At 37.9% G+C, this 27,836-nt stretch overlaps 1 protein-coding gene across 6 annotated transcripts in view; it reads right to left on the bottom strand.

Annotated features, from left to right (window-relative positions):
- The window catches only part of LOC127622129 (SAM and SH3 domain-containing protein 1-like), a 364,650-nt gene that overhangs the window by 45,025 nt on the left and 291,789 nt on the right, over positions 1-27,836 (bottom strand). For 4 of the 6 annotated variants that reach the window (XM_052096075.1, XM_052096073.1, XM_052096074.1 and 1 more), the window contains exon 2: positions 9,349-9,477. In XM_052096075.1, the coding sequence (XP_051952035.1) occupies positions 9,349-9,477 (129 nt within the window). Of the gene's footprint in view, positions 1-9,348; positions 9,478-18,918; positions 19,022-19,214; positions 19,856-27,836 lie in introns of those variants that run through there. The other 2 variants (XM_052096076.1, XM_052096077.1) reach the window with 2 other exon arrangements.

The following is a 27,836-nucleotide window of genomic DNA, read 5'->3' as shown; positions in this document are numbered from 1 at the left end:
AATTTGAAAGGAGATTTTAAAACATTTGGCCCTCACTAGTATAGCCACACACACACACACACACACACACACACACACACACACACACACACAGCTATTCTCATAAGGACAATCCAAAGACATATAGATTTTGTACGAACTATAGATTCTATCCCCTACCCCTCACAAAAACATTCTGCATTTTTACATTTAAAAAAAAAAAAGCGATTAGTATGTTTAAGTGATTTGTATTATGGGGACACTAGAAATGTACTCATAAACCACATTTATAGCATAATACCCTTGTAATTACCAGTTTGTAACCCAAAAAAAGTCCTCGTAAACCACCCAAACCTGTACACCCATACATGGCTGCACACATGTACAAACACACAGTGGGTGGTTTAAAGTTTGTCACTTTTCCCATACAGAGATCCACAGACCAAAGTAAACACACACACACACCCCTACAAACATAGGTCTGTGTTGTGTATCATCCGCAGCAAAGCATCACCAACTGCCCTGTACCCTCTGGGCACATGCTCCCATTGGCACACAGTGAATCATCTGTTCACACTGCTTCTGCCTGTGTCATCCAAAACAAATCCACACACACACACACACACACACACACACACACACACACACACACACACACACACACACACACACACACACACACACACACACACACACACACACAAAGCGATTCTCTGTGCCTGTGTGCACTCACTGACACAAGACCCACAGCCACACACTGAAAGCTTTCAAAACACCATGCACAGCAGACATGTACACTAAAGAGACACTGTACATAGTTACCACTTGACACAGTTTAGTTCAAGTATGTGTCTATATCTGATATCATTATATGGTATCATCTGGATCATCTGGATCCATTAATTGTTTCAATAACTCTCCTCTCCACAAATAGCTGGTGTGTGGTGAGTGTACTGGTGCTCCATGGCTACCATCTTCCAGGTGGATGCTGCTAACTGGTGGTGGTTGAGTAGAGTCCCCTGCTCACTGTGTAAAGCGCTTTGAGTGTAGTGTCAGAAAAGAGCTATATAAATGTAACATTCATACGGTACATACAGTAGCACCCATTTAGACAAGTAAACAAGTGTCATCTGTGGTGACTGATTGTGCATGACTGAATATGGACCCATGTATGCTCCTAGTACTAGATACAACAGAGATGAATTTGGCCTAATAGGCAGCACACTTAACTACTGTAGACAAACAAAAAAAAAACACAAAGTATAAACTAGGGCTATTTATTTAATGCAATAATTGAGTGCGAGTAATGATATATAAATAACGCAAAAGGACAAACTAGGGATGCACCGATCCGATACTTGGATCTGTATCGTCTCCGATACTGAAGCTTTTAGATGGATCGGGTATCAGCCCGACGAGCCCGATCCAAATATGATACTGTGTGTTAGTCATGTTCCTTACTGTCAATCTAAAAAAATGACATAAATTGTGTTTTAATGGTTCTTTTAAGTAGTTCACAAGACTCGTGCATTTTATTCAAAGCCACTTGAAGATGTGCGATAGCTCTGTGAATCACAAAAGGCTGTGTTTAATAAGTAAATACATAAGGTGCACGAGCAGCTCCAGTGCATCAGTGAATGGCACTTCTCCGTTTACAAACACCAACACACACACACCTCAGATATAGATGCCCAAAAGTTCGGTTCACTTATAATATGCATTTAGAAAGGCACTGGAGGTGCTTTTTGTTTTAATCAGAATTTTAATAAACTAATTAAACTACTTTAAACTTGCCTAAAAACAGACACACTTACAGGACTTCCTGGAGAGTTCAGAATGTCAAAATAAGCGTGAGGGTTTAAAAGTTAAAGGTGCATGATTGAGATATATTACTATATATTACTATTATAATATATTATTATTTTTGACAAATTATAATAATATTTACATTGAATTGGTTCCAAATAACTGTGTGAATGAGAAATGAGCTGATATCTTACAACTAAATTGAACAAAAAAAAAAGAGATCTGAATCATGTAAAGTCCAGATACAAGTTTAAAACAAACAAAAAAAGACATAATGGCTTTTTAAATTATCCAGTATACTAGTTAATAATAAAGTGTTTCTCAATAAGCTATACATTTAAATTGAAATAATGTGTAGTTAGAGGTTTGTGATTCTTTACATATTAAAGAGTACACCCAATTAGTTCCACACAATAATGTAAAGATATTCATAAAAAACAACAACACTGGTATCGGATCGGGATCTGTATCGGCCAATACTGAGATTTCTGATATCGGAAGAGATAAGTGGTATCCCTAGGATAAACCACACTTAATGACAGCAGACTCCACAAAATTATGACATTCTTGCATTCCAACACAGCTGAATGGAGCGCAACTTCCAATATAAGGGTCTCAACTACATTTAACTTGACAGAGCATCTAAAAACGCTGTGCCTATGATGCAACACAATAAGTGAGGGACTCTACATACATAGACACATCCTAAGAAAACCCTTAAAATAAGTCTACCTTGGACAGATGAAGTCAATTGCAATGATTGCTTATGTTCAATAATATGAAAATAAATATATTGCCTTCTAAAGTCCCCTTTTAAAGTCCCTTGTATTGTTTAATCAATACTTTACTCATCTGCCAAAATAATGTCATGTGTTTAATTATCTGAATTATTATATTTATTATATGTCATATTTTATCATTATTTATTGAATAATTTTATTTGGGGACCTTTCTCTGAAAATATTGATTTATGCGGTTAATTGAAATTAATTGTATTATTCGGCACATTATGAAATCAATTGTATTAACATTTTAATCAATTGACAGCCCCAGTATAAACAGATCAAGAGAGCACACAGCCTTCATGAAACACATGAATGCACACATCTGGCTATGAGTTGTTGAAAAATGATAACAAGCAACTCTATAAATGTAGCTAAACATAGCAATTTTAAACTGTCAGAAGTAAATTTGAAAGATCATGCACAAGATTCTTAAAAAAAAATAAAAAACTCTTTTAAGTAACACTGTCAATTCACATTGTAGGAGAGGCAGAGTAAGCAAACTTTCTGGAATAATAATAGTCCACCGATAGTAAAAGTAAAACTTTTTCGCGTGAATATTGCGTTGATAACTTTTGGAATCAATTGTAAGAATCATTCACATGCAAGTATCTTGTTCATGTGAGTGACTTAAGAGAGTTGCTGTCTACATAGACCATTTCAAATCAGTTAATTGTGATGTTCCATAATGGTTAGGATGCTGCTTTAAAGGGAATCTTTTAATGAAAGAGGGGACGCAAGTTAGGTAGATCACTAGGTTTTGTAATGGAGCTATTTTTTCAAGTAGAGCGAGACAGGGAGCGATGTGCCCGGCTGGCAAGCACAGGGGAATTTATGGAATAAACAAACTAAAAGAGGACTTATGAGGTGTTTTACACACTCATTCATAAACAAAGGCTCAGTGTCCAGGACTGGACACACACAGTCAGGCTGGCAGCAGGGAAGGCTGTGTGGGTGGATGTGGTTGACTCAGAAGGAGAGTCTTGGCTCATATCACCTAGTCAGGAAAGATGATTGGTTGAAAAGCAGGTAGAGAAGTGTCCTTTGAAGGAACCACACCAGCCCTTCCTACTACTGTAACAAACACATAAAAACACACATACACACTAACAATGTAGGTACACTATTCCCAATACAGTATCACATGTGTGTGTGGACTATACTCCATGTACACTATACCAAAGAAAATTGAACTTGAAATACCAGTCAGTGAGAGGAAAACGGCTGTTTTCCATGCTCGAGATAAAACTTTTAAAACAGGTTTGTTCAATGTCAAGAATTGAGTAACACCCTCTGTGCAGGTCACTTGCCATTTGGTATGCGTGTATGTGGGTTCCCTCTCAAACAAAGGTTCACTTCCATAACAAGACCTACTTTCAGACCAAAAGGAATTAAATCAAAATGCCACAACATGCCTTTGAATAAACCACAGCAAGCCTGAGCTTCAGAAATAGAGAGAGACCTGGAAGAGCAACAAATCATTAAGCTTTTTTCCTGATCCATCTGAACACGTTAACAAAGGGTGTTTCAAAGTGTGGGAATGAAACGAGTCTTAAAAAGGAATTCTCCACATAACTGTTTACAGCCAATCTTCCCAAACCTCATAGCAGTGATGGAGTAAGTCATTCAAAGTAGAGACGCTACTAACTTAACTACAGTTTTAGTACCATGACAGTAGCTCAGCTTGCTTTAAAATTAGAGTAGCTTTTAAAGTAACAAGCTATTTTTACACAACAATTTACTTAAAATGCAGCATGACAAAGTGATGCATCACTGTACATCACTGGTTTTTTTGTTTCAAATTGTAGTTTGAAGTTAAAAACAGGATGAAAAAATCATTCTACGACCAGTTCCAGGTAATGACAAGAATATTTTTATTAATTATATTAGACTAGTCCCTCTAAAATACACATTGTTTCAAACGTATAGCCAGAAGACGTAAACATTATACGCATAGTTTGATAAAATTGCTTTAAAGGGATCAATGGAAAGGAAGAGGCGAGAACCGGCTTTTCAACATAAATAATATTTTAATAATAAACTGAAACAAAAAGACAAACACACGCATGACGGACATGTCCGTAAACGATCTCTCTCTCCCGCACGATCCTCTGCAGTCGACCTTTATCCCTCTCGAAGGCTTGATTAGCCTAATACGGGACTGGGTGTGTAGGATCACGACCCAGCCCCGCCCTCCGCCCTGCCACAATCGCTTACTAACATAATCTGTGTAAAGTTTAAAACAATACCGGGATTACAGTGTATTGTTGTCATCTATTATTGAATACAATTTTACACATGTAAGGTTAGTAGGCCATTTTGTTACACTAAAGTCATTTTAACATGTATAATAATCACGTCTTGTAGCTATACTTAAACTATGTGTACTTTAACGTTTATGGACTGGCCACATTTGCTTCCATTGCAAGTGGAAGCAAATGTATTTGTATAATTGCAATATTGTTTTTTTTTTTTTTAATAAACAATTGGCAAGTCAAAAATACTTTTGACAAATTTACTTTTCTTCCTTTAATGAGAACAAACAAAACAGGACACCTCTGTCAATGGCAGTTTATGAACAACTGCTGGACAATAACACATCTCTTGGTTTCTATGATGAACTTATTAAATGTTCATTAGCATAAACATTGCTATATAATATAGTTGTGGTATTGAAATGGGTTTTGAGTATTGCAACATTTTATTCTTATTGGTATTGACTACTCAAATGTTGGTACACTGACAAACCGACACAAAACAGTTAAGCTTTAACCCCAACAATATGTATTATTTTCCACAGTACAGTTGTGTGGCTAATAGAGACTCTCTGTCTGGCAAATAAAATAAAGAAGATTGGCTCTGTATGAACAGCTAAAGAGAATCAGAGAGAGATGCTATAATACATGACGCATAGCTAGTTCTATGCATGGGCGTTATTCATTCAACACATTCAGCATAGAGGACGTTTTCTTAACTCTTTGTCATCGAATAGCTTTTATATAGGCCTAAACAAAGAGATTGAGAGGATGAGTGTTCAAGAAAATGTGGAAGCCTGATCTAGCACAGTCTGCACACTGCAGAGAAATCAGAGGAAATGAAACTGAAATCAAACTTCAAATCGAACTCAGGAATGTCTAGGGCAGACTAAAACAGCCCAAAAAATTAGGGAAGAGAAAGTAAAATAAAGCTTTTAATAGCTCTTGGACTTCATTTCTGTTGGAAAGGAAGAAGTCAACTGGCAGTGGAGGGGAAACGATGGCACCAATTTGATGGTTCAGGATACAATCCTTCACTGTGGAGTTCTGAATGCGCTTAGAGTCTTATTCGAAGTATGAATAGTCCACAATATTCGTGCCTCATTGACAATAGCCTTCAGTGTTGCCTGTGGAATTGGTGACCTCTCCCCTCTTTTAGGCTGAGCAGAGAGAGCCGAGGTCCCATTGCTTGGCCTCCAATACAGGGTTACGTGCCTTTGGAAGAGAGGTTAGCTGAGTGACAGTGTTAATGTAAATTGGTGACGGGATAAAAACGGAAAAAAAGAACACACATTTGACATGACATTTCCGAGGTGACAAACCATCAAAATTTAATTTAAGCATCACATCTTTCAAGGCAAATCTGAAATATCAAGCCATTACATTGACTTTTAAACAACCAATCAGCACAAATATAAATCACATGTTACCGCCCTGAGGGACCCAAACCTAAAACTGGATGGCAGCCACTCTGTTCTGACACAATGAGTGTCCCCTCTCTTTTTCAGACCTTCTATTCTCCCCCAGTTGTTGTGCCCCAGACATAATGTCATGTCGGAACCAAACTGCCAAAAATACTTAATAAATATCAATGTAACCCTGCCATCCCATATAGGTATAAATAACATTATTATATTGGTTTTACAACTATCTGCATTACTAAATAAACCAGTTCAATCTGTGTTGTAGTCCTACGATCCAAAAGCCGGCACATAAACATGGAATGATAAACAACTCCTAGAAAATTCCCACCGTTATCAATATCATTCCTCTTCCTGTGAACCAAATTTCTCCTCAGCCAGCAACTACTCCAATGTCCCCATTTCCTTTCCATCACACTCCATAAAATGGCACAAGCAAAACTAAACACATAAAGAGAAGACCTACTTGGCCCATTTGGCACTTCCTCTAGACACATTAGTCTCAGACTAGAGTGTCTGTTGACAGGCAACACCCTCTGCTCTGGACTTTTCACAACATCATTTGATAAAGCAATTACAAAGCCAGAATGTGGAGACCTATTTTTGCATTCAACTAAAAGTAATATCAGACTCGTGCTATCTTACGTTTCCGCTAATTGAAGTGGAATCCTTTTCAGGGAGTGTACAGGGGTATAAAAGTAAAAATAAACTAATTGCAACAGTATAATAATAATAGATGATACACTCAATATTAATAACCAGATGTTCACTGAATGAGCACTGCCATTGACATGGTGCAAAAAAATCCCCCCTTTTTTAAGAGGCATGAATCATGATTACTGAATAAACACAGCTGAGTTGCACAGTGCTGATTTAGGTGGGACTGTACAGACTGCAGGTTTTGTGTTCTGCTGAGCCCTGTATTAACAAGCTTCAGCTTTAGTACAGTTTACACAGAGCAGGGAGTGGAGCTGAATACAGCAGACAATGAAACGGATAAACATAAAAAAGCATTTAATAAGACTGGATGGGTTCAAAATCCCTTTAAGGCAAGTCAGTTTACTCAGTGGCCATCTTGGTAACAGCCACCAGGCAGCTATTTTCTATGTAGGCAACAGGCATACAAGAACAGCTGCTATCTATTTGAAAGGGGAAATACCAAAATCTCGAAAACGGTTTGCCAAGAATACGTTTTAATAATACATTTCAAAATCAGCAATAAAATCATACATTTCTCATACACTGTGCTTTAAAACATAAAAATGTTAATGCTCAAATCAAACTAATATACATGCTGTTCGCGACTCTATCTGAAGAGACCTTGCAAGTATTACGTTGCGGTGCGCCGCATATAGGAGAAACACTGAATATGGTTTATCTAAGTGCTATTGTTCAGATGTTTAGCAGTATACAGAATGCATTTTCTTTTAAGTATTTGGAATAGTGATTCTGGACTGTGCACAGTGGGATTCTGTATCTTTTATTCCAGAATTGCAATACAAATAATAATAATAAATACATGTAGAAAACAATCCAATACAAAAGCTAATACCTAAATATTACCCAAACCTTGAGAATGACTGGTTCCTGCCTGAGCCAGCAACACAGCTGAGCATGACTTTAAGAATGTTTTCTTCCATTCTCTCAAAATCCCTTCACAGAACTCTGCCAACCCTAGCTGCATGTTATAATGAGCCTGGCGGTTTCTTAGCAACTCTGGGTGGCCCACTACCCTACATCCCAGCAAAAGAGGCTGAGAACACAGAAGCTTTGAGATGCAGACGTGAAATACAGACTACTGACAGAACCGCAGACAATCCAAACACATTTGTAGAGAGGGCAGAGGGTGAACACATTTGTCTTCATTTTGTAAAAGCTTAAGACAACCATATCCTTCTATTGGCTCATAGGTCTAAAATGGCCAGAAAAAAGTGGTGAATAGATAAGTGAATTTTGTTATTAGCTGTGCTTGTGGTTCATTGTCCCCGCAACATAGATGGAATGGAAACAAATGCACTGGTGTATGACTAAAACATCTATTAGTGTAATAGCAAGTAGGTTATACGTGCTAACAGCATTAGCATTCCTTATTTATTAAGGTCATGATGAAGCATTGAAAAAAACATGTAGGTCAGAGAGTGACTTTTATTTTGCTAACTAATATGTATAGGTTGCAATCAGATATTTTTAGCCCATTCTAAAAGTATAAATTGGATTATATGACATCAAGTAAACCCAGTATTTTTATTTATGTATTTTTTGCGCAGACTGATATCGTAGTTGTCTTGGACTTGTATCAACGCCTAACAGCAAAGACACAAAAGAGAAAAAGTTATTTATTACCGATGTCACTGAAGAAATAAGCCATTCATAGTCAGTCTTGATTAGTTTATTTTCCAAGTAAAAGTGCCCAACAACAGGGTGGTTTCAAATAGTATTTGGCTGGGCATGTAATCTCAATATATCAGCCAGGCCCAGATTGGCCAATGGGAGGACTGAGAAAAATCTTGATTGCCTGACACATCTTGCAAAAAGAAGCTCTTTTTCATTATAATTATTTTTTTTGTATTATTATTATTATTATTATTATTACTACCTACCTGATGCAAAGTCCACTTATTATTAGTGATTTTGGGTTTGTTTTTTCATAAATTAGCTTTTCACCATTTGCAGTTTTTTAATTACTTAATAAATTCTGTTTTTTTTAGATACATTATAGTAAGTTGAAAGTGGTTGTCAGAGACTTCCAGCCTATACTGTATACGGTTTACAGTATATAAATATTTTTGTCAAAAGTAATATTCAGAATTTAAACTAAATGCTACTTGAAAACCAAAAAATAAGTGTTCAAATATGTGCCACAAATTCCTCCTGAACCTGAAAATTGGGCATTTTATTGTGTTTATGACTGACAGATTAACTCATCTGGCTTTAAAATCTCAGGGAGTAAACACGCCAAGATGAATTAAATCCAGGGTGAAAGTGTCAATAATTCTTGACGGGAGATTAATGCAACTGTTGGTCACTCTAGAAAACAGACACATGTAGAAATGCTGGAGCACATTTCACACTGTATGTAAAGCAAACATTCCAGGCTGTACTCACCTCTTCTAGCTCTTGAGAGACTTGCCGCTTGCGTAGTTCCTCCATCCGGTCGCTGACGTCGCTGGAGTATGTATTGTAGTACTCAGAGTACTCTTGTGCCAGGTCATCTATATTACCCAGAGAGCCATCCTACACAAACAGAGGTATCAGTTAGACTTATTCTTTTTTACACACTGCTGAGAATAGAATGTACAGAATATGCACAATTTCAAAATATGGGTGTCTTTTCATTTTAAAAAACAATCAATCAGATACTTGTAAAAAAAAAAATATATATATATATATATATATATATATATATATATATATATATATATATATATATATATATATATATATATATATATATATATATATATATATATATTTTAAAAAAGAACCCATCCCCATTAAATGACTCTCTCCCCTTCAAAGACTCAGAAACACAACACACACACACACACACACACACACACACACACACACACACACACACACACACACACACACACACACACACACACACACACACACACACACACAGAGCTGTAGGAGAACTTCATTAAAAACTTGTCACTGGCAAGCGATTTTAATTAGGATCGCAAGAATGGCGCCAGCCAAAAAGAATTTAACACACACGCGCACCCATTAAAAACACACTGCACATCTGCTGTGACAAGAAAAAAAAGAAAAAAGAAAAAACTCAAACACTAGCTGAACTAAATATTATATACCTTTGCTTTCACTCCATATATGATACTCTGGTCAGAAACCACAGGATTTTTGCATGGCTTTTGTGAATTTCTGGAGCATACTGTAAAGTTATAATTTCTATGCTATAGGTTTACAGTCTAGTTGCCAGTTTGTTGAGAGAGGTTATTGTGCCACATGTAGGAGTCTTCTTTTTACAGTCAGAGCTAGGGCTAAACAATTAATCGAAATTGCGATGTGACGTAGTGCGATTATCAAACCGCAAAGGCTATGAATGATTTAAATAAATAGTCTGGATGCTGCACTTAGTGTATGACCCCGTTTACACCTGGCATTAAGATGCATCAAGGTTGATCCGATCACAAGTGATCAGATGAGACACGTTTACACGTGGTCATTTAAAGTGTCTCTGTGACACTTGTGTTTGGAGTGTAATAAATATATTCCATGTTACAGGACACAAATGCAATAGTGTGTTCTTGTACTCCACAAAATGTCTTTCAAAAGCAATCCATTCCAACAAAACTCTAAACAGATGATCTCAGAATATTGCAAGACTCCCAAAGGAATAGTCCTCTCCTCTCTGTGAAATTCCAGCTTTGCATTCCAATCTGCTGGCCTACAGAACAACTCCAGCTATTCAGCAAAACATGCTTTAAATGTTTGAAAGGTATATTGTCAAAAGCATAATTAAACCATTTGCACACACAACAAAAAAAAAAAAAAAAAAAGTGTTGACGTTTACATTAATGCATTAGGCAGATGCTTTTGTTCAAAGCAACTTGCAGAGCATTCAACTATATGTTTTATCAGCATGTGTGTTCCCTGGAAATTGAACCCTAGCGCCAGTTTCGAGCATTATGCCCAAGCAACAGGAATGCGTAAACCCAATGATTTCTATTCAAGAACATTTGATAAAAGGGACAGCAAAGAACAGCTGAACTAAGGCCCCATTTACAGATGGTATTTAAAACAGGACAATGCTGTACGGGGTACAAAATGTTTTCAGTATTGTCCATTTTAACCACATTCGGAGGTGCTCGAATCTAGCCGAAAAGTGAATGCATTCAAACAGCAGTGAAGCACCACAGACTCACCTGAATGGCCACATACGAATGGTTTTTAAAAGGAAATAACCTCACGATTGAAAAATAAAAAAACACATACGTACATATATAAGAGATGCACATTACAACCAAGTCTAAATGGCAATGTGTCTTTCCTGTCCACTTGAGATCGGATCACCCAAAACGGAGATTCTTAATATCAGGTTTAAACAAGGCGCAAGACAAATTCAAAAATTTTTACAAATCCTAAAACAAATACCTCATTCTGCTGCCACTAGACAGGCTTTTTCAAGTACATACTGTTGGCTAGGACAGCGAGTTCAGCAGCCTGCTGTAATGACAGGGCAGAGAGTGTGTGGGGCATTGAATGATAGTTAAGGAAAGCCAGAAACCTGATCCAACACCATGTTCAACTCTTAAACTGTACCCATACCTTTATATAGTTTTATTATATGGAAAAGAAAACTGCAAGCAAAAAAAAAAATTAAGAAAATGAACATGTGTTAGGAGTGAGGAATCGGCCATCTTCAGTCTGGAGTTCAGCATATCAGCATGAAGAACAGCAGTGGTCTTTGATCTGATTTAGTCCAGCACCATGTGTGCAGCACATGCCTGCCATTTTCTTATTATCATACCACAAATTCCAGACCTACGGTGAGGTAATTCTGCAAGTCCATACTTAAAGTGTGTGTGTTTGTTCCAGCTGGGCATTTGACTGATAACTGTACTAACTCAAAGCTTGTGCCTCATCTGTACAGCATGTGTATGCTAGACTTGCCATGATGTCATGATTTTCATACCGGTGCCTATCTGCGTTCAAAACCGGTTATACCGTTAGTTGGACACTCAGTGGTGCTTTGGTGTAATTTTCATTGCTCCCTGGCCTACACAATAATACAAGGCAGCTTGATTTCAAACTTTTAATTGTATTTATTATTTATTTTAAGTCAGATTAAATAAAAAAAAAACATCAACCAACACGCCACACAGCAAACATAGACTAAAACTATCTCGAACTCACACTGAAGGTGTGTTTCATGTCAATTTCTCAATTTACTATAAATTTGGGTGCAGTTTGGGTACGTTTTGAAATGTATGGGTAGTGCATGCTTATCCAGTTAAATCAAATTTGCAATAGTACAAATTTACAGGTGAAATGAGACATTACATTTGAATCATATACAAGGACCCTTAGTATGATTCTACATTATATTCAGCATTTTATAGAGTTTAATATAGTACAATCATTTGCAAACACATCTTGCGCTGAACAGTCTCATCCTGGTGCTAATTGTATTACATATGGTTACATGATGAGAAACTATCTAAAACACTTAAAACCACACAGCTTGACCTCTGTGACATCTCTTTGATATCCATGAAAGCTTCAGGATTGATTACATTGTAACTGAAGGCATGGTATGATGTTGCTCGGGTTTAATAAAAATTATTGCGCTCCCTTTCTCCATTGAATACTGCCAGACAGGCTGGTTTGAGTATTTATGTAACTGCAGATCTCCTGGGATTTTCACACACAACAGTCTCTAGAATATATATATAAATCTATAAATGTGCATGTGTTAGGGCTGCACGATTTGGGGAAAATATCATATTGCGATTATTGAGGTTAATATTGCGATTGCGATATAATAAACAAATGGAGTCAACTTGCTTGGTTATCAAGGAAGACGCACAAATAGATTACTGATAATGCTGAAATGTGTAATTTTCAACTCAAACATGCAAACTAGCAACAACAACAACTATAAATGCACAGTGTTTTCAAATTAAAATATTTTTACAAAATTAAATAATATCTTTGCATTACTGCAAACTTGTTATTTTCTAAATATTTCACCTAAATAAAATAGAACAATAAATAATAACATAGAAATGTTCATGAAAATAAGATTGTCCAAACAAACAGGGACATTTAATCAGAATAACAACCGTAACGTGTACTTTATATAAACTCTTTTGAAAAGGAAACTGGATATAAAAGTGTGGTTTACTCAAACCACTAAAACTGTTGTTGTTGTTGTTGTTGTTGTTGTTGTTGTTGTTGTTGTTGTGTTTTTTTTAAATGACCAACTGGTATTTCCAAATCCTCTTTCTAAAAAGTTCTACTTATCGCTGGTACCTCTTGTCCAGTGTGTGGATCATTTCCTGAAATCCCACTTTGCTAACGGTGCATCATGTCTTTTTATATCTCTGTGAAGACTTGTCATATGGCGTGACACTCGCAAACACATCTGTAATTGTGCTTTGTTTGGCTTACTGGGCTTTTTAATGTACTTTTAGTCAATGAAAACTGTTGACATTTTAGTCATATTTTAGTAACATTTAGTCATATTGATATTTTAACCACTGAACACTGTAAACATTTTAGCCATAAGCGTATTATTGATAAGCATTTGCCAATCTTGTCTATCCAAAACCATATATATATATATATATATATATAGGGGTGAGAGATGAGCATCTCCGTGTTAGAGTGCGCATCAACCGGCAGAACTTTAAATCTCTCCCAGTCTCGACTCCCGCTACTGGTTGAAGCAGCTCTGACCGCACCGAGAATGAAGTTTTGGAGTTTGTGTTTATTTACATTGTACGCTCCCATACTATGTGAACTTTAATTAAGGATGAAATAAAGATATATTGCCAAGCTATGACCCGTGTTATTTTTTTCTGGCCACCAGTTCAGTGTCGGTCTGCTCGGCATCCATTTTCACCTGATTTCCATGCTGAACACCGGAAACTCACATGACATGACAACACGTGCCACTCCCTAAACTGAGACTGACTGGTCATCTTTTCTTTAGCGGTGTAGAAAATGGGCAAACAGCTCTTCGAGAGAATGGGCTGTCACGTCCACACATGCACTTATTTATTTAAAATAATCGCATAGGCTGACATCGCGATTGCGATTGTGATATGATTTATCGTGCAGCACTAGTATGTGTGTGTATATATGTGCGTTTGTGTGAATACACATACCAGCATAAACAGACAGACTACAGTTTGCAAGGGCACATGGGGACAAAGATTTTGGAGAAATGTCCTCTGGCTTGATGAAACACAAATTGAACCGTTTGGCCATAATGACAATCTTTCTGTTTGGAGAAAAAAGGGTGAGGCTTGCGAGCCTAAGAACAACACCCAACCGTGAAGCATGGGGGTGGCAGCATCATGTTGTGGGGGTGCTTTACTGCAGGAGGGACTGGTGCAATTTACAAAATAGATGGCATCATGAGGAAGGAAAATTATGTGGATATATTGATGCAACATCTCTATACGACAGCCAGGAATTTAAAGCACGGTCACAAATGGGTCTCTCAAATGGACAATGACCCCAAGCATACCTTCAAAGTTGTGGCAAAATGGCTTAAGAACAACAAATTAAAGGTACTGGAGTGGACATCACAAAGCACTGACCTGAAAATGTGTGGGCAGAACTGAAAAAGCGTGTGCAAGCAAGGAGGCCTACAAACCTGACTCATTAACACCAGTTCTGTCTGGAGGAATGGGCCAAAATTCCAGCAACTTATTGTGAGAAGCTTGTGGAAGACTACCCAAAACATTTGATCAAAGTTAAAACATTTGAAGGCAACGCTAAAAAATACTAACAAAGTGTATGTAAACTTCCGACCCACTGTGAATGTGATGAAAGAAATAAAAGCTGAAATAAATAATTCTCTCTACTGTTATTCTGATTATTTCACTTTTTTTCCCCCAATTTGAAATGCCCAATTCTCAAAGCGCTCTAAGTCTTCATGGTGGCGTAGTGACTCACCTCAAACTTGGTGGAGGAGGACGAATCTCAGTTACCTCCGCGCCCGAGACGTCAATACGCGCAACTTATCACATAGCTTGTTGAGGACATTACTGCGCATACCTAGAGTGTGTTGAGGCTTCATGCTATTCTCCACGGCATCCATGCACAACTCACCATACACCCCACTGAGAGCGAGAACCACAAATTATAGCAACCACGAGGAGGTTATCCCATGTGACCCTACCCTCCCTAGCAACCAGGCCAATTTGGTTGCTTAGGAGACCTGGCTGGAGTCACTCAGCATGCCCTGGATTCAAACTCACGACTCCAGGGGTGGTAGTCAGTGTCAATACTCGCTGAGCTACCCAGGCCCCCAACTATTTCACATTCTTAAAATAAAGTAGTGATTCTAACTGACTTAAGAAAGGGAATGTTTTCTACAATGAATGTCAGGAATTGTAGGAGTTTAAATGCATTTGGCTAAGGTGTATGTAAACCTTTTACTTCAACTGTATACACACACACACACACACACACACACACACACACACACTTCATCCAATGATATCAGGTGATAAATATGTTTTCCACCCTGTCATCTGACAGCAATGTTTTCATACAAATAAATATTTTCTCACAGCAATTACTCAGAAACAGAGCATTATGAAACAAAAGGTCCTCAGAGGGTAAATACTTCTCTGCTAACCAAAAAGTTACTGACTTGAAGCCATTTGCTGGTTCCTCTGATGACGCCCAGGTTTGGCAAAAACAATGCAGGACTGGGCCATTTCCCCAGCTGGCTCTCTTAAGGAGCAGGCAAACAAATTTTTTGAGTCAAAAAAGAACTGGCTAAAAACAAAACAGCTTGAATGCATTCATACATTGCCGGCATTGTGAAATCAGCAAGCAGAGCAGATAAGAATGGTTCTTTTCTCAGCACTCAAATCAAAGGAAACACATTTCATTCTAAATGCTGTGTTAAGACAACAGAGCCATTAGAGGTTCGGACAAAGCCCTGAATCAAATACTTTAACACATTGACAAGTATGTTGACTAATTCCAGGAATTCAAGCACATCCAAAGAAATCCAAAAGCTATTTTATTCTGTATGATGGATGTGTTTGTGACCTGCAGGTTGACTGCAAATAAAGAGGACCAAAAGTTTAACAACAGAAAACCACAAAACAAGTTTAAACACCCACATTCAGGAGCATAAAAAGCTACCAGTCCATTTCCTATAACTCCTCATCATAAATGCAACGCTAATGCCCACAATCCCTACACATGTTCTGACACAATTACTGATGACCACTGAAGAGAGCACAAAACCGACACACTTGGAAATAATGTAATATAACTCAACCTCAAACCCACCTGTCCTCACCCCAATTAATTTAATGGATCAAATTCTGTAGTTAAAGCTTCAACAACGTTGCTCGTGTTTTATAAATACAAGATTAGGCAAATACAGATTATTTACTTTGCAAAACATTCACAACACAATTTTGGGAGTTGGTTACAAAGAGTGAGGCAGGCTGTTAATTGACTTTGAAGTGAATTTACTTGAGGAGAACCACATATAAATCTGTTTGTGCACAGAGACCACAAGTGACAGACAGAGAGAGGTATTCTCATTAAGAGATTCCTAAATTCGGCCTGCACTATGGTAAACCTCAAAATGTGGCTCTAACTCCTAATACATGTCTCAGTAGCTGCCAGCTCCTTAGATTCTGCTCTTTAACATTACAATCAGATAATAAATCCTAAATGCTGTGTCAAATGTAGTGACATCCACTACAGAAAGCAACAAATCTTGTAAATGTTTGGGTCATGTTATAATGGATAAAATTTTACTTTTATTGACTGAGTGTCCACCAAAACAACATTTCTTTCACTAGCATCTCACATCTGAAGGGCTTGCAAAAGTTGTAAAAGCAAAACAATTCAGACTGTCTAATGGTCAGCTTAACTGAAACCATGTCCAACTATGGTGAAATATTTTTTTTTTATGCAAAGTTGTTATTTAATAGAAAAAAAATGTTTTACTTCAACTTGTGGCATTCACTTTCGGCTTTAAATGAAGAAAAACGCTGCCGTGCAAACGTACATGTTCAATCTGCTAGCCAGTCAAAACTGAACTATCAGTTCTTAAAACAACTGTGACAAAGATCCCGTTTCCACCTGGTATTAAGATGCGTTTCGTGTGATCCGATCACATGTGGTCAGCCCTAAATGGTGTCTAAACCATTTTGTGACACGATCACAAAATCCACATACAAATGTGGTCAAAATCACATGTGAACACATCGCAACAGATGTATAAAAGCTAATCTGGCCTGTATACATCCCAGCAGGAGTGAAACACCACCCCACACCTGTCAATCAGCCGCTGTGATAAATCAAGAGTTTAATCTTTGCCGTTTACGAGCAGCTTTAAAATTAAATAACCACCTGATCTGAACATTTTTAAAAAGCAGATACATGCACAAACATGACAGCTTCATGGATATACTTTAGTGTGTCTGATATCAACACAGATTGAAAGCACAAATGCCTGAAGCTCCTTTAATACAGGTAACACAAAAATAACAGATAATTCTGTTGACATAGGCGTTTGTGCTTAGATTACATTTCAGCTGCATCTGGGAAACAGCATGCCATTTTTTTCACACTTTCTTCTTTTCTGAATTTGTTGCACTTAATATCATGCAGTAACACAATGACGTAGTTAAGATGTATGTCGTCATTAAACAGAGGCCCTCCAAATCCAAACACAAGAGACGCATTTAAATGACCAGGTGTAAACAGCGATGTATCCCACCTGACCACATGTGATCCGATCTACTGAGATCTTAATAACAGGTGGAAACGGGGCAAAGGAATACTGTCCAATCTGCCACTATTGATGAAGGCCAATAAAAGAGCAGAAATGCAGAGCATATCTGCAAACTGGAGCTTTTTTGCAGACAAACGTTTTGGAAAATTGGATTTGTTTAAAGTTGCAAGTTTGTGAACTATAAAAGTACTTTTATTTTGGCAGGTCGGATGAAGAACTACTTTAGCAGATTCCGGCACAACTGCTTTATTGAATTAAAGGATGATTCTGCTGCTCAAGCAATGTGGTTTTATTATTATCCTGTGAGTGTTAAAGACAGATGAGAACTGAAAGCACTGAAAGGACATTTGTAACGTTAGGAGTACTCATGAGAAGTTTTCTAAGGAAAGGAGGAAAAGACTCATCCCATTACAGCAACAGCACAGAATAAAAATTAGCCTGTAGGAGAAGAGAGGTGTGTGCACGTAAGTAAATTAATGACTAATCTGTGTCCGTATGTTACAGATTATCTCCACTGCAACCATAAAGGTTGGACAGGAATCTACCAGGAATAATTAATTAGGAATTCAGTCTATCAAGTCATCTCAATTTCCTTGACATAAAAAGGATGCAATTAATTCACACGTCTGCAGACAGCTAATTAAAACCACAATGAACATTGTGGGTGTTTTCAATGGAAATGGGTGTCACACCTTTAACTCTTTCATCTGGGTGTTTAGCAACAGACAAGATTGAGAAAGACTCAGGGAGTCAAACTTCTTACATGACACATTTAATTAAAACAAAAAAGGGAGAGTGAATTTTGTATGATGTGTAAGCCTTTAGGACATTATTTTGGGCAGATTATTTGCGATGACTGAAACAAGAACTCAGATCAAATAAAGTGTAACCAATAAAACATGCAAATAAATTGTCACCAAAGAAAAAACACATTACGAACATCTAATTCCCAAGTCAGAACTACGCCAAAGAAATATGTTTTCCTGTGAAATAAAAGCTTGTGAAGTCATCTGAAAAGTTGACTGGTGTCGCAACAATAAGTGCCTAAGTTTTCCCAAAGAAATATGCACGATTACATTTTAGATTTTAAATATCGGAAAGAAAAGAAACATTTAAAGCCCACCGTTCTGGTTTGAGTTACGTCTCTACACGTGCAGTGTGAACCCGCGGACAGTATAATAATAAACACTTTAGTTACATACCATGTGATACGACTCCCTGGAGATTTTAGATCTTCTCACTGTCTCTCAATAGACTTAAAGAAAGCGTTTTAACCCAACCGTGCACTGTGAGCAAAAGTGTGCAGAACTCCGCTCATATGGTGTTGTAGTAGACGCTCGTACAGGCTGATTTAACACGCGCTTGGCATAAAAGCACGGCCACTGCGCGCGCACACACACACACACACAAACACACTCCAATAAATTCAGCCCATTGGGTTGAAGGACTTTTCTTAAACTGCCTTCCTGTGATACACCTCCCCCAATCCCGAACTTACCAGCATCCCCATCACGTCCGACCACAGCCGGGAGAAACTGTCCGATGATGCGGCGCTGACCGCCTGCGGCTCCTCAGCAGAGGACACTTGATCCCCCTCCATTGTGAAACACTGATGGATTTACAGCCACAAATTTCTAGTTGATTAATGTTAATCCGAAACCATAAAATACGTATTGCAAAGATGTCTTTTTCTAAATCTGATCTAGCAATTTACTATTCCTTGGTGTGTATTCAAAAGTTGATGCAAAGTGTTCCATCCAAGTAGAGAAATTCATAATCATCAAGGTCGCTGATATGTTTTCCATTTGAATCCAGCTGAGAGAGACCACAGCACCAAACACACTTTTCAAGTCAACAGAGAAACTTCAACTCAAGAACAGACGGACAGATTTCAGCGCTTCATTCGGCAATTCGTCGGTGCGAACCACCCCAAACTTTTGGGAGTTCTTTTGAGTACCCGCAATAAAAACAATTTCAATCATTAAAACGTGTGGATAACATTATGAACAGTTACACATACTCGAACACAGTCCAAAAGCATACATAAAACCACCATTCGCCAACAAAAACGACGAAAGTGCCTAAGGCGGATTTTTTCGCTTGTTGAGTTCTCTAGTCAACCCCCTCTCAAGCACAATGGTTTACTCCGCCCAAACAAAACACTCAACATATTCGCAGGTCTCGCACCACACAGCCACATACAGGACTGCGACAGATTGATCCACAAAAAGTTTCGCAAAGCTATGACGACACAGACCTTTGGAAAAGGGCATTGTACCTGTCTTTCCTTTCGCCTTCCCAGCCATACTTTCCGCTATAATCAGATACAAAGGAACAAAGCGACGTTCTGCGCACAATGGATTCAAAAACAAAAGCCCTTGAGAAAATTATTTCAGAAGCATTACGTTATCCATTCTCTATTCATAACACTTAAAAGCACAGCTGAAAAGGTTTATGAAATACAGAACAAACTTTGTCACTCACCTAATGAGCTAGAGGTATAACCTTTCAGACAATTTCACACTAATTCACAATATTGCAATTTAAGAATGTTTTAAAAGCTTTATTTTTGTCTAACATTGGTTACTTAACAGAAATGCATAATCACAATAACTACATTTCCAACTAAAATGTTTTGCTAATAAAATGTTTTAGAGCATCAAAATAAAGCTGATTGATTGCTTAAATTCATCTCTATCATCTCACTTTGTCGATAACAAAATAGTGTGAAAAGTGGATTGAAACTAGGCTAATGTGTGACTTCAGCCACAAAGCTAGTTTAGTATAAAACACGATCAGTAACTTTGTCCTCCCATAACAATCTGTAACATAATTAAATTAATATTTTATATTTTTTTTTTACTTCAATGCAAGTTAAGCTCAATCGACAGCATTTGTGGCATTATGTTATAAAATTATAAGCTTCATATTACCACCGTCTTTAAACACTCAACAAATTGTCCCCATTCACTTCCATTTTAAGTACCTCACTGTAATCTCAATTTTTTGTTTTTATAGAAGTAAAAGATTAAAAAAACACAAATGTTGTCAATTGAGTTTAACCTGCATTGAACCCGAAATATTCCTTTAAAGGAATAGTTCACCAAAATGAAAAATCTTAATGAGCTTTGAACAACATAATGGTGAGCAAATTGTGACAGAATTGTATTTTTGGTGAACTATTCTAACTTTTCTAACTATTAAGTTTTTGTAATGTGCATCTGTCTTTAATGGATGACTTCATTTTTCTTCAAAGAATGTCTAAAACACTCTTTCAAGAGAGATTAAACATTGTGTCACACACTTAAAGTATAATCTTTATTATAAGTTAAACCAATTTGTGTATTTTTAAAATAAAAGTATGGAGTCAAACTTAACAGATGCAGAATCATGTGCCCTCAGTCACAAAGCTGGAATAGTAAGTAAAACACGATGACCTTCGTCTTCAAATCGCATAATCTTTGACATGTTCTCATGAAGTTCTTGTAATGTGGCATCTGACTTTGCTGGATGTCCTGAAGAAAAGATGTAAAGGAACAGCAGTTTCACTAATCTAACTAACCTCTGAACTACTGTGTAATTTGAGCTGCAATAAACTAGACAAGAGGAGAAAATTGAATAAATGTGTGCAGTGTGAACTGCATGTTCAAAGCTCATACCATGGATATTTTTCCTGTCATGCCTGTCTAGTGTAATGAAGAGGCTATACATGTCTTTTCTTTCTCTCTGGCTCTGTTTTTCTCTCTCTATCCTTTCTCTTTTGCATCCCAGAGACACATTCCCCATACCAGCAACAGCTGTCTAGTCCCAGATGCCAGAACAGTAAAATAGTGACAGAAGGCCCTTTTCCACTGCAGGAACTAAAGCCCATTTAATGTACATTTACTATGAATTACTACTTTTTAAAATTTTCCCACATGAGGATCTATAGATCTCTTAGCTGTTTAGAGATACTTTTTTTAGCTCCTTCTCTGGGGTAAGTACTTTTTTTTGGAAAAGATGGACTGTGTGAGGTGCTGCAGACTGTGATTGGTCAAACAAATAGCACAGAGCAATGATAAACACAAGGATTTGGCAGCCGCCATGAGAAAATAAACTTGTAGCTGCTAGCCTGCTACTCAGATTATTGCGCTAAATTTCCAATTCCATTAACATAAATAACATAATACCAACAAGGTTTCAATATAATTTTTGTGTGAAAGGATGAGCAGAGCTGCTGCATGACTTCAACAGAAGACGCGGTTTAAGTTTTGATCGCATGTGTTCTGTGTGACTATACAGAAAATAATTTCTGGATTACTACATTTAATGATTCCTTGGATAACAGACATAAATAATAAGATGTTTATCAAGAGTGGGTAATTAAAATATATGATAAATTTAACCATCATGAAATCTAATTTACATGAGGAGAGTGTTGCATACCTGTTACGAATTTACATTTACACATTTGGCAGACGCTTTTATCCAAAGCGACTTACAGTGCAATTATTACAGGGACAATCCCCCCGGAGCAACCTGGAGTTAAGTGTCTTGCTCAAGGACACAATGGTGGTAGCTGTGGGGTTCGAACCAGAGACCTTCTGATTAACAGCCCTGTGCTTTAGCCACTACGCCACCACCACTCCTGTACACATAACACATAACACAAGAAGTCTTTTTAAAGTCAATGAGAGAGTATTTCAGTAAAGTATTTTATGTTGAGTCATAAAAGCCTTTATTGTAAAAGATTGTATTGATAAATAGTATTGTATTGTTTATAGTTCATTTTCAACATGTTTTCCGCTGTGCTGTGCAGTTAAATTAAGCAAAGCGCCCTATCTCTCCTCTCTTTCTGGCTTCAGGGATGTAGCATAGCATGCTCAAGCACCCAGTGTAAAGACTGTAACCTGAAAACACAGTTTGTGTAAACAGCCCTAATAAAAGTGTAGCTCCGATCCTGCCGTCCTCCACCGGTATTGATGTCGTAACTATTGAATCAAACAAGCAAACAACGTCAGAAGTAAAATTGTCAATACTACATGACATCACTACAAGGGTTCCTATGTGTGTTGGAAGGCAAGAGAGGGAAAATTCTCTTTGAGTGTGCCGTTCCTCTTGATAGTTCTCATCTAGAAAGTTCATGGAAGAAGTTACTGGGACTGTATGTGGGAAACGGGCTAGAAAAGGAGAGGGACAGATAAAAAGATCCCTAGATACAGCTCACAAATAAACATCTTATTTCAGTTGTCCTGCAATCTTCATAGTAGTACTGAAGCACTGTTGTTTTGCAAGCACTTACTACATTATACTATCTGAAGTCATATTGCCTTAAGCTAAAGAATGAAAACATGTTCTGCATGTCCTCCAACAAAGCCCATTATCTTGTACTCAGAAAATATGCTTGTTTAATGGGAATACACAAACACACACACACACATTTGACATGAACAGGGAACATCACACCATTCTTCTTCCCACAGTGACTGAATACTTGAACTGGCATCATGGGTATTATATGACTGGTAAATTTGCCCCTATAGTAGTGGTCTCTATCTTTCTTTCCTTCCTTCTCTCTCTCTCTCTCTCTCTCTCTCTCTCTCTCTCTCTCTCTCTCTCTCACACACACACACACACACACACACACACACAAACAAACACACACACACACAAAGACAAATGTACACAATTCTCAAACAAATGAATGCAATAGCTCTGAGGAAAGTGGGGGTGATTTTTCCACACTGGGTCTCCTAAACAGCTGTTAAACATGCTCTTCTCTTCTGTAATCCTCATTCATTTTAGTGGATGTTTATTTTTGCTTTAAAATTGAAATGTTTAGCTTAAAATGTGTGCTTGTACTATCTTTCTTTCCAATTAATGCATCTCCATTTGCTATTTATCATTTTTGTCATTAAGTGTGTTTTAAGTACTTCAAATACCTTTTGGGCCCACTGTATTTGTACATAAATTAGGTTTTTATTTTTCTTCTAAGTGGTGAATTTGTAGGTAACCAGGATCTAAACCCTGTTCTGTTAATGCTTGGAAGTGCTCTCTACCTGCTGTGCACTCCTGTATTGGGGCTTTTCCACTGCACAGTACAACTCGACTCTCTACTTTCCATTGTGGATAGTACCTGGTACCTGACTTTTTTTAGTACCACCTCGGTCGAGGTTCCAAGCCAGCCGAGCCGATACTAAATGTGACATCAAAATCCTGCAGATAACTGATTGGACAGGGAGAATCGTCACTATCAGCATCACTGGATTTACGACACGCATAATTTGTTTACGCAACTTTCGAATTGTGGAAAAGAAATGGCTGTGCGCAAAACCACACAATGATAAACTAGGTGCAGACGGTCCACTTGTTAGTGATGAGCGAAATGGAAAAGTCTCTCAGGAAATGTCTCAGCTGTTGGCCGCACACGGCTACCACTGGACCTACCAACAGTGTAGGGAAAAATTAAAAACACTTAAAATTGACTACAAAACCATCAAGGAAAAGTGGAAGCGGTTCAACCAAATGGACGCCATCTAAGCCGGCGAGCAATGTCAGGGAGAGTGCCCTGGACTGGTGTTGATCCATGATGGAGAATAGTACGTTGTGTTATGTTAACTCTATACTCTGCTTGAAAGCTTCACCTTATTTATTTGACCAGCTACTGGAAGCTTGCTTCAAAAACAACCAGGCCAATTTAACTATTACACTTGTGTAAAATCACCATGCAACAACTGCTTTATGCAGCACAATGAGCTAGTAGCTAACAGCTAGCAGTCGTGTTATTGTTTTGGTCAGTTTGTGTCGTGTTTAAGATGATGTCACGGCAGTAGAGGCGGCGCAACTATAACGATCAGCCTATAATCCCACCCATGTTGAGATGGCACTAAACTGTAGTGGAAATGCAAGCTCCGAAATGTAAAGCAAGTAGAGTTGAAGCGAGTCGAACCGTAACGTGCAGTAGAAAAGTGCCATAAGTGTGTTCCCTGTCAGTCACTCACTTGACGTTGTGGCGATGTAGTGATACTAGGGGTTTGCTCTTGAGAGCCCCAATCACCTTTGCTTTATTTAGAAAAGGACAATGAATATTGGTGAATGGAATTTGCATGCCTCTCTCCCCCACACCTGGACATATGGGTATAAAAGGGTGGTGGTGGTGTAGTGGTCTAATCACATAACTGGTAATCTGATAATCAGAAGGACACTGGTTCAAGCCCCACAGCCACCACCATTGTGTCCTTGAGCAAGGCACTTAACTCCAGGTTGCTCCGGGGGGATTGTCCCTGTAATAAGTGCACTGTAAGTCGCTTTGGATAAAAGCGTCTGCCAAATGCATAAATGTAAATGTAAATGTAAAAACAATCGTCCCACTGGTGCCATTAGCGCAGAGGCTGGAAGCCTGGTTTGTGCTTTCCAGCCCATCGCGATGGCTCGTCAGGACGATCTGTCTCAGCTACGTGATCCAGTTTGCCAGACGGCCGCCCAGGTTAAGTGGTCCACCGTGGATGCCTCATTCGTTCGGGCGGAGTTCGCCACCCTTCTGGCGAAGAGAACTATAGAGCCTGTCCCCTTAGTTTCTTGGATTTTCTGCATTGCGTATTGGGAAAAATAATCTGTGGAAATGTATTTAAACATGATGAAAGTGATAAACGGAGCTGAGAGTACTACTCTGTTATTGATAGATGAAAGAATAATCAAATATTCTCACATATTTAATAAGTAAACACACAAGGGGTGGGGTATGTGTAGAACTTTGTGAAAAAATACATGCGGCATATGGGCCTGACCATCATTTGATTATCTTTTCTGTTGATCTCTCTCTGTACCTGTGTTGCTGATGGTTGATCTGTTGTGTAAGGCACACACAGTGCATCTCTTGCATGACTGTGATTGGTATTCCACTGATCCACATGCTCGTGGCGGAACTACTTAGGCCAGTTTGGCTGGGCTCACTAGATCTGTGTATATGGAAAGTGCCAAAATACTGACCACCTGCATTCTGCGGGTCTGTAGACAGCAAAACATTCTTTGTGTTCTGCTGTGATCAAATTCTAAATATAGTTCTAAGGTATGGATATACGCAGTGGAAGTATGATTGTACTTCCACACAGGAGAATGAGGAAAGACGTATTGGGTAGATAAAGTAGGTGACCTTAACTTACAGTACAATAGTCAAACTCAAGGTCATGTTTGGATGATAAGCAACACTTGTGAACATGACCAAGGGCAATAATCAGAAAGGGAGTGACCACACACATCGAATAACCTTCTACAACAGAATATAAGCAGAGGTGGGTAGTAACGTGCTACATTTACTACATTACATTTACTTGGGTACTTTTTTTAATTTCTAAATATATTTATGTACTTTTACTTTGTTACAATGGGCGGCGTTCCTGTCATTACATTACTGGGTTTAATTTTAATTAATGTGTAATTTATTGAGAGATTATTGAATAGGAATTTTACACAGCTGTGCACGCTGATACAGACTGTCACTCAAGATGAGTCCATCAGTGCTGCAGCATGCTCTTCTAACTAAGTGAAACACTTTCTTCACTCTGCACAGTAAAAAAAGAATAGTTTCCTCATGCAATGCCTTCATTTAACACCAAGAAAAGCAGATATTCAAGATTAATATTGCAACTCCTTAAGGCAGCACTTTGAGGTAAGTTTTGGCTCTAATGATAACACTGGCTATTCCGTGACATGGTGATGGTCATTGTCAGGGTGATGGTCATTTTCAGGGTGATACTGTAAATATGGGCTCTTGTGAGATCAGTTTTTAAGTGTACATTTATAAATCTGCAGCAATATATCAGTGTGCTTTGTCCCACATCCTGCATGTCATAAGCAGTATTTATGCATTAACCCGTGCCCTCGCAGGTGTACTGAAAATTATCGCAGCTACTTTGGGCTGATTAACTGTATAAATTAATGTAAACATCCACATTAAGTGTAAATACCTTTTGCTCTGCCGATCGTGTTATTGACAACTGGAGCGTGAACAGCATTTCTGCATGAGGTGCCCATCGCAGGCTATGTAATCTGCTTTTAGGGAGCGGCGGTACTGCTGTACAGAACTAAAAATCTAAATTCTTTCGACACCGTAAACTGTAATTACACTGAACTAAACTTGGTTTATATTTCAATGTGGGACATTTGTTCACATGTTTTTCACTGTAATAATTACTGGAAAGGTTTCCAAACCTCTTTTCTTATTGACAAATTCATCCAGATCTGACAAGAGCCTTTAAAAGGATTGTTCACCCAAAAATTAAAATTCTCTTAACATTTACTCACCCTTATGCCATTCCAGATATGTATGACTTCCTTTCTTCTGCAGAACACAAATTCGGATTTTTAGAAGAATTTCTCAGCTCTTTTGGTCCATACAATGCAAGTGAATGTGTGCCAAGATTTAAAGCTAAAAAAAAAAAAAAAGCTCACATACGTAAATCAGCATAAAAGTAATCCATAAGACTCCAGTGGTTAAATCCATATCTTCAGAGGCGATGTGATATGATAGGTGTGGGTGAGAAACAGATCACCTTCACATTCTTCTTCATGTGTTTTTAGTGATTCACATTCTTTTCTGCTTATCGCACCCTGCTGGGCTGGGAGAAGAACTTCTAGCAAAAATTACTTAAATATTCATCTGTTTCTTACCCACACCTATCAAATCACTTGAAGATATGGATTTAACTAGTGGAGTCCTATGGATTACTTTATTGGTGCCTGCATTTGCTTTTTGGAGCATAAAAAGTTTGGCACCCATTCACTTACATTATGCTGAACTACAGAGCTGAAATATTCTTCTAAAAATCTTAATTTGTGTTCAGCAGAAGAAAGGAAGTCAAACACATCTGGGATGGCATGAGGGTGAGTAAATAATGAGAGAATTTAAATTTTTGGGTGAACTATCCCTTTAAAGTGATAGCTCAGCCATAATTGAATATTCTGTCATAATTTCCCTACCCTCATGTTGTTCCAAACCTGTGGAACCCAAAAGATGTTAGACAGAATGTTAGGGACTGACAGTCTGAGTCACCATTCACTTTCAAAATATATATATAAAAAAAACACATTCACTGAAAGTAAATGGTGACCAAGGCTAAAATCTCCTTATTGTGTTGCATGG

Source organism: Xyrauchen texanus, chromosome 28 (genome assembly GCF_025860055.1).
Source record: "Xyrauchen texanus isolate HMW12.3.18 chromosome 28, RBS_HiC_50CHRs, whole genome shotgun sequence".
Lineage (NCBI taxonomy): Eukaryota > Metazoa > Chordata > Actinopteri > Cypriniformes > Catostomidae > Xyrauchen > Xyrauchen texanus.
This window is presented reverse-complemented; position numbering and strand designations above follow the sequence as displayed.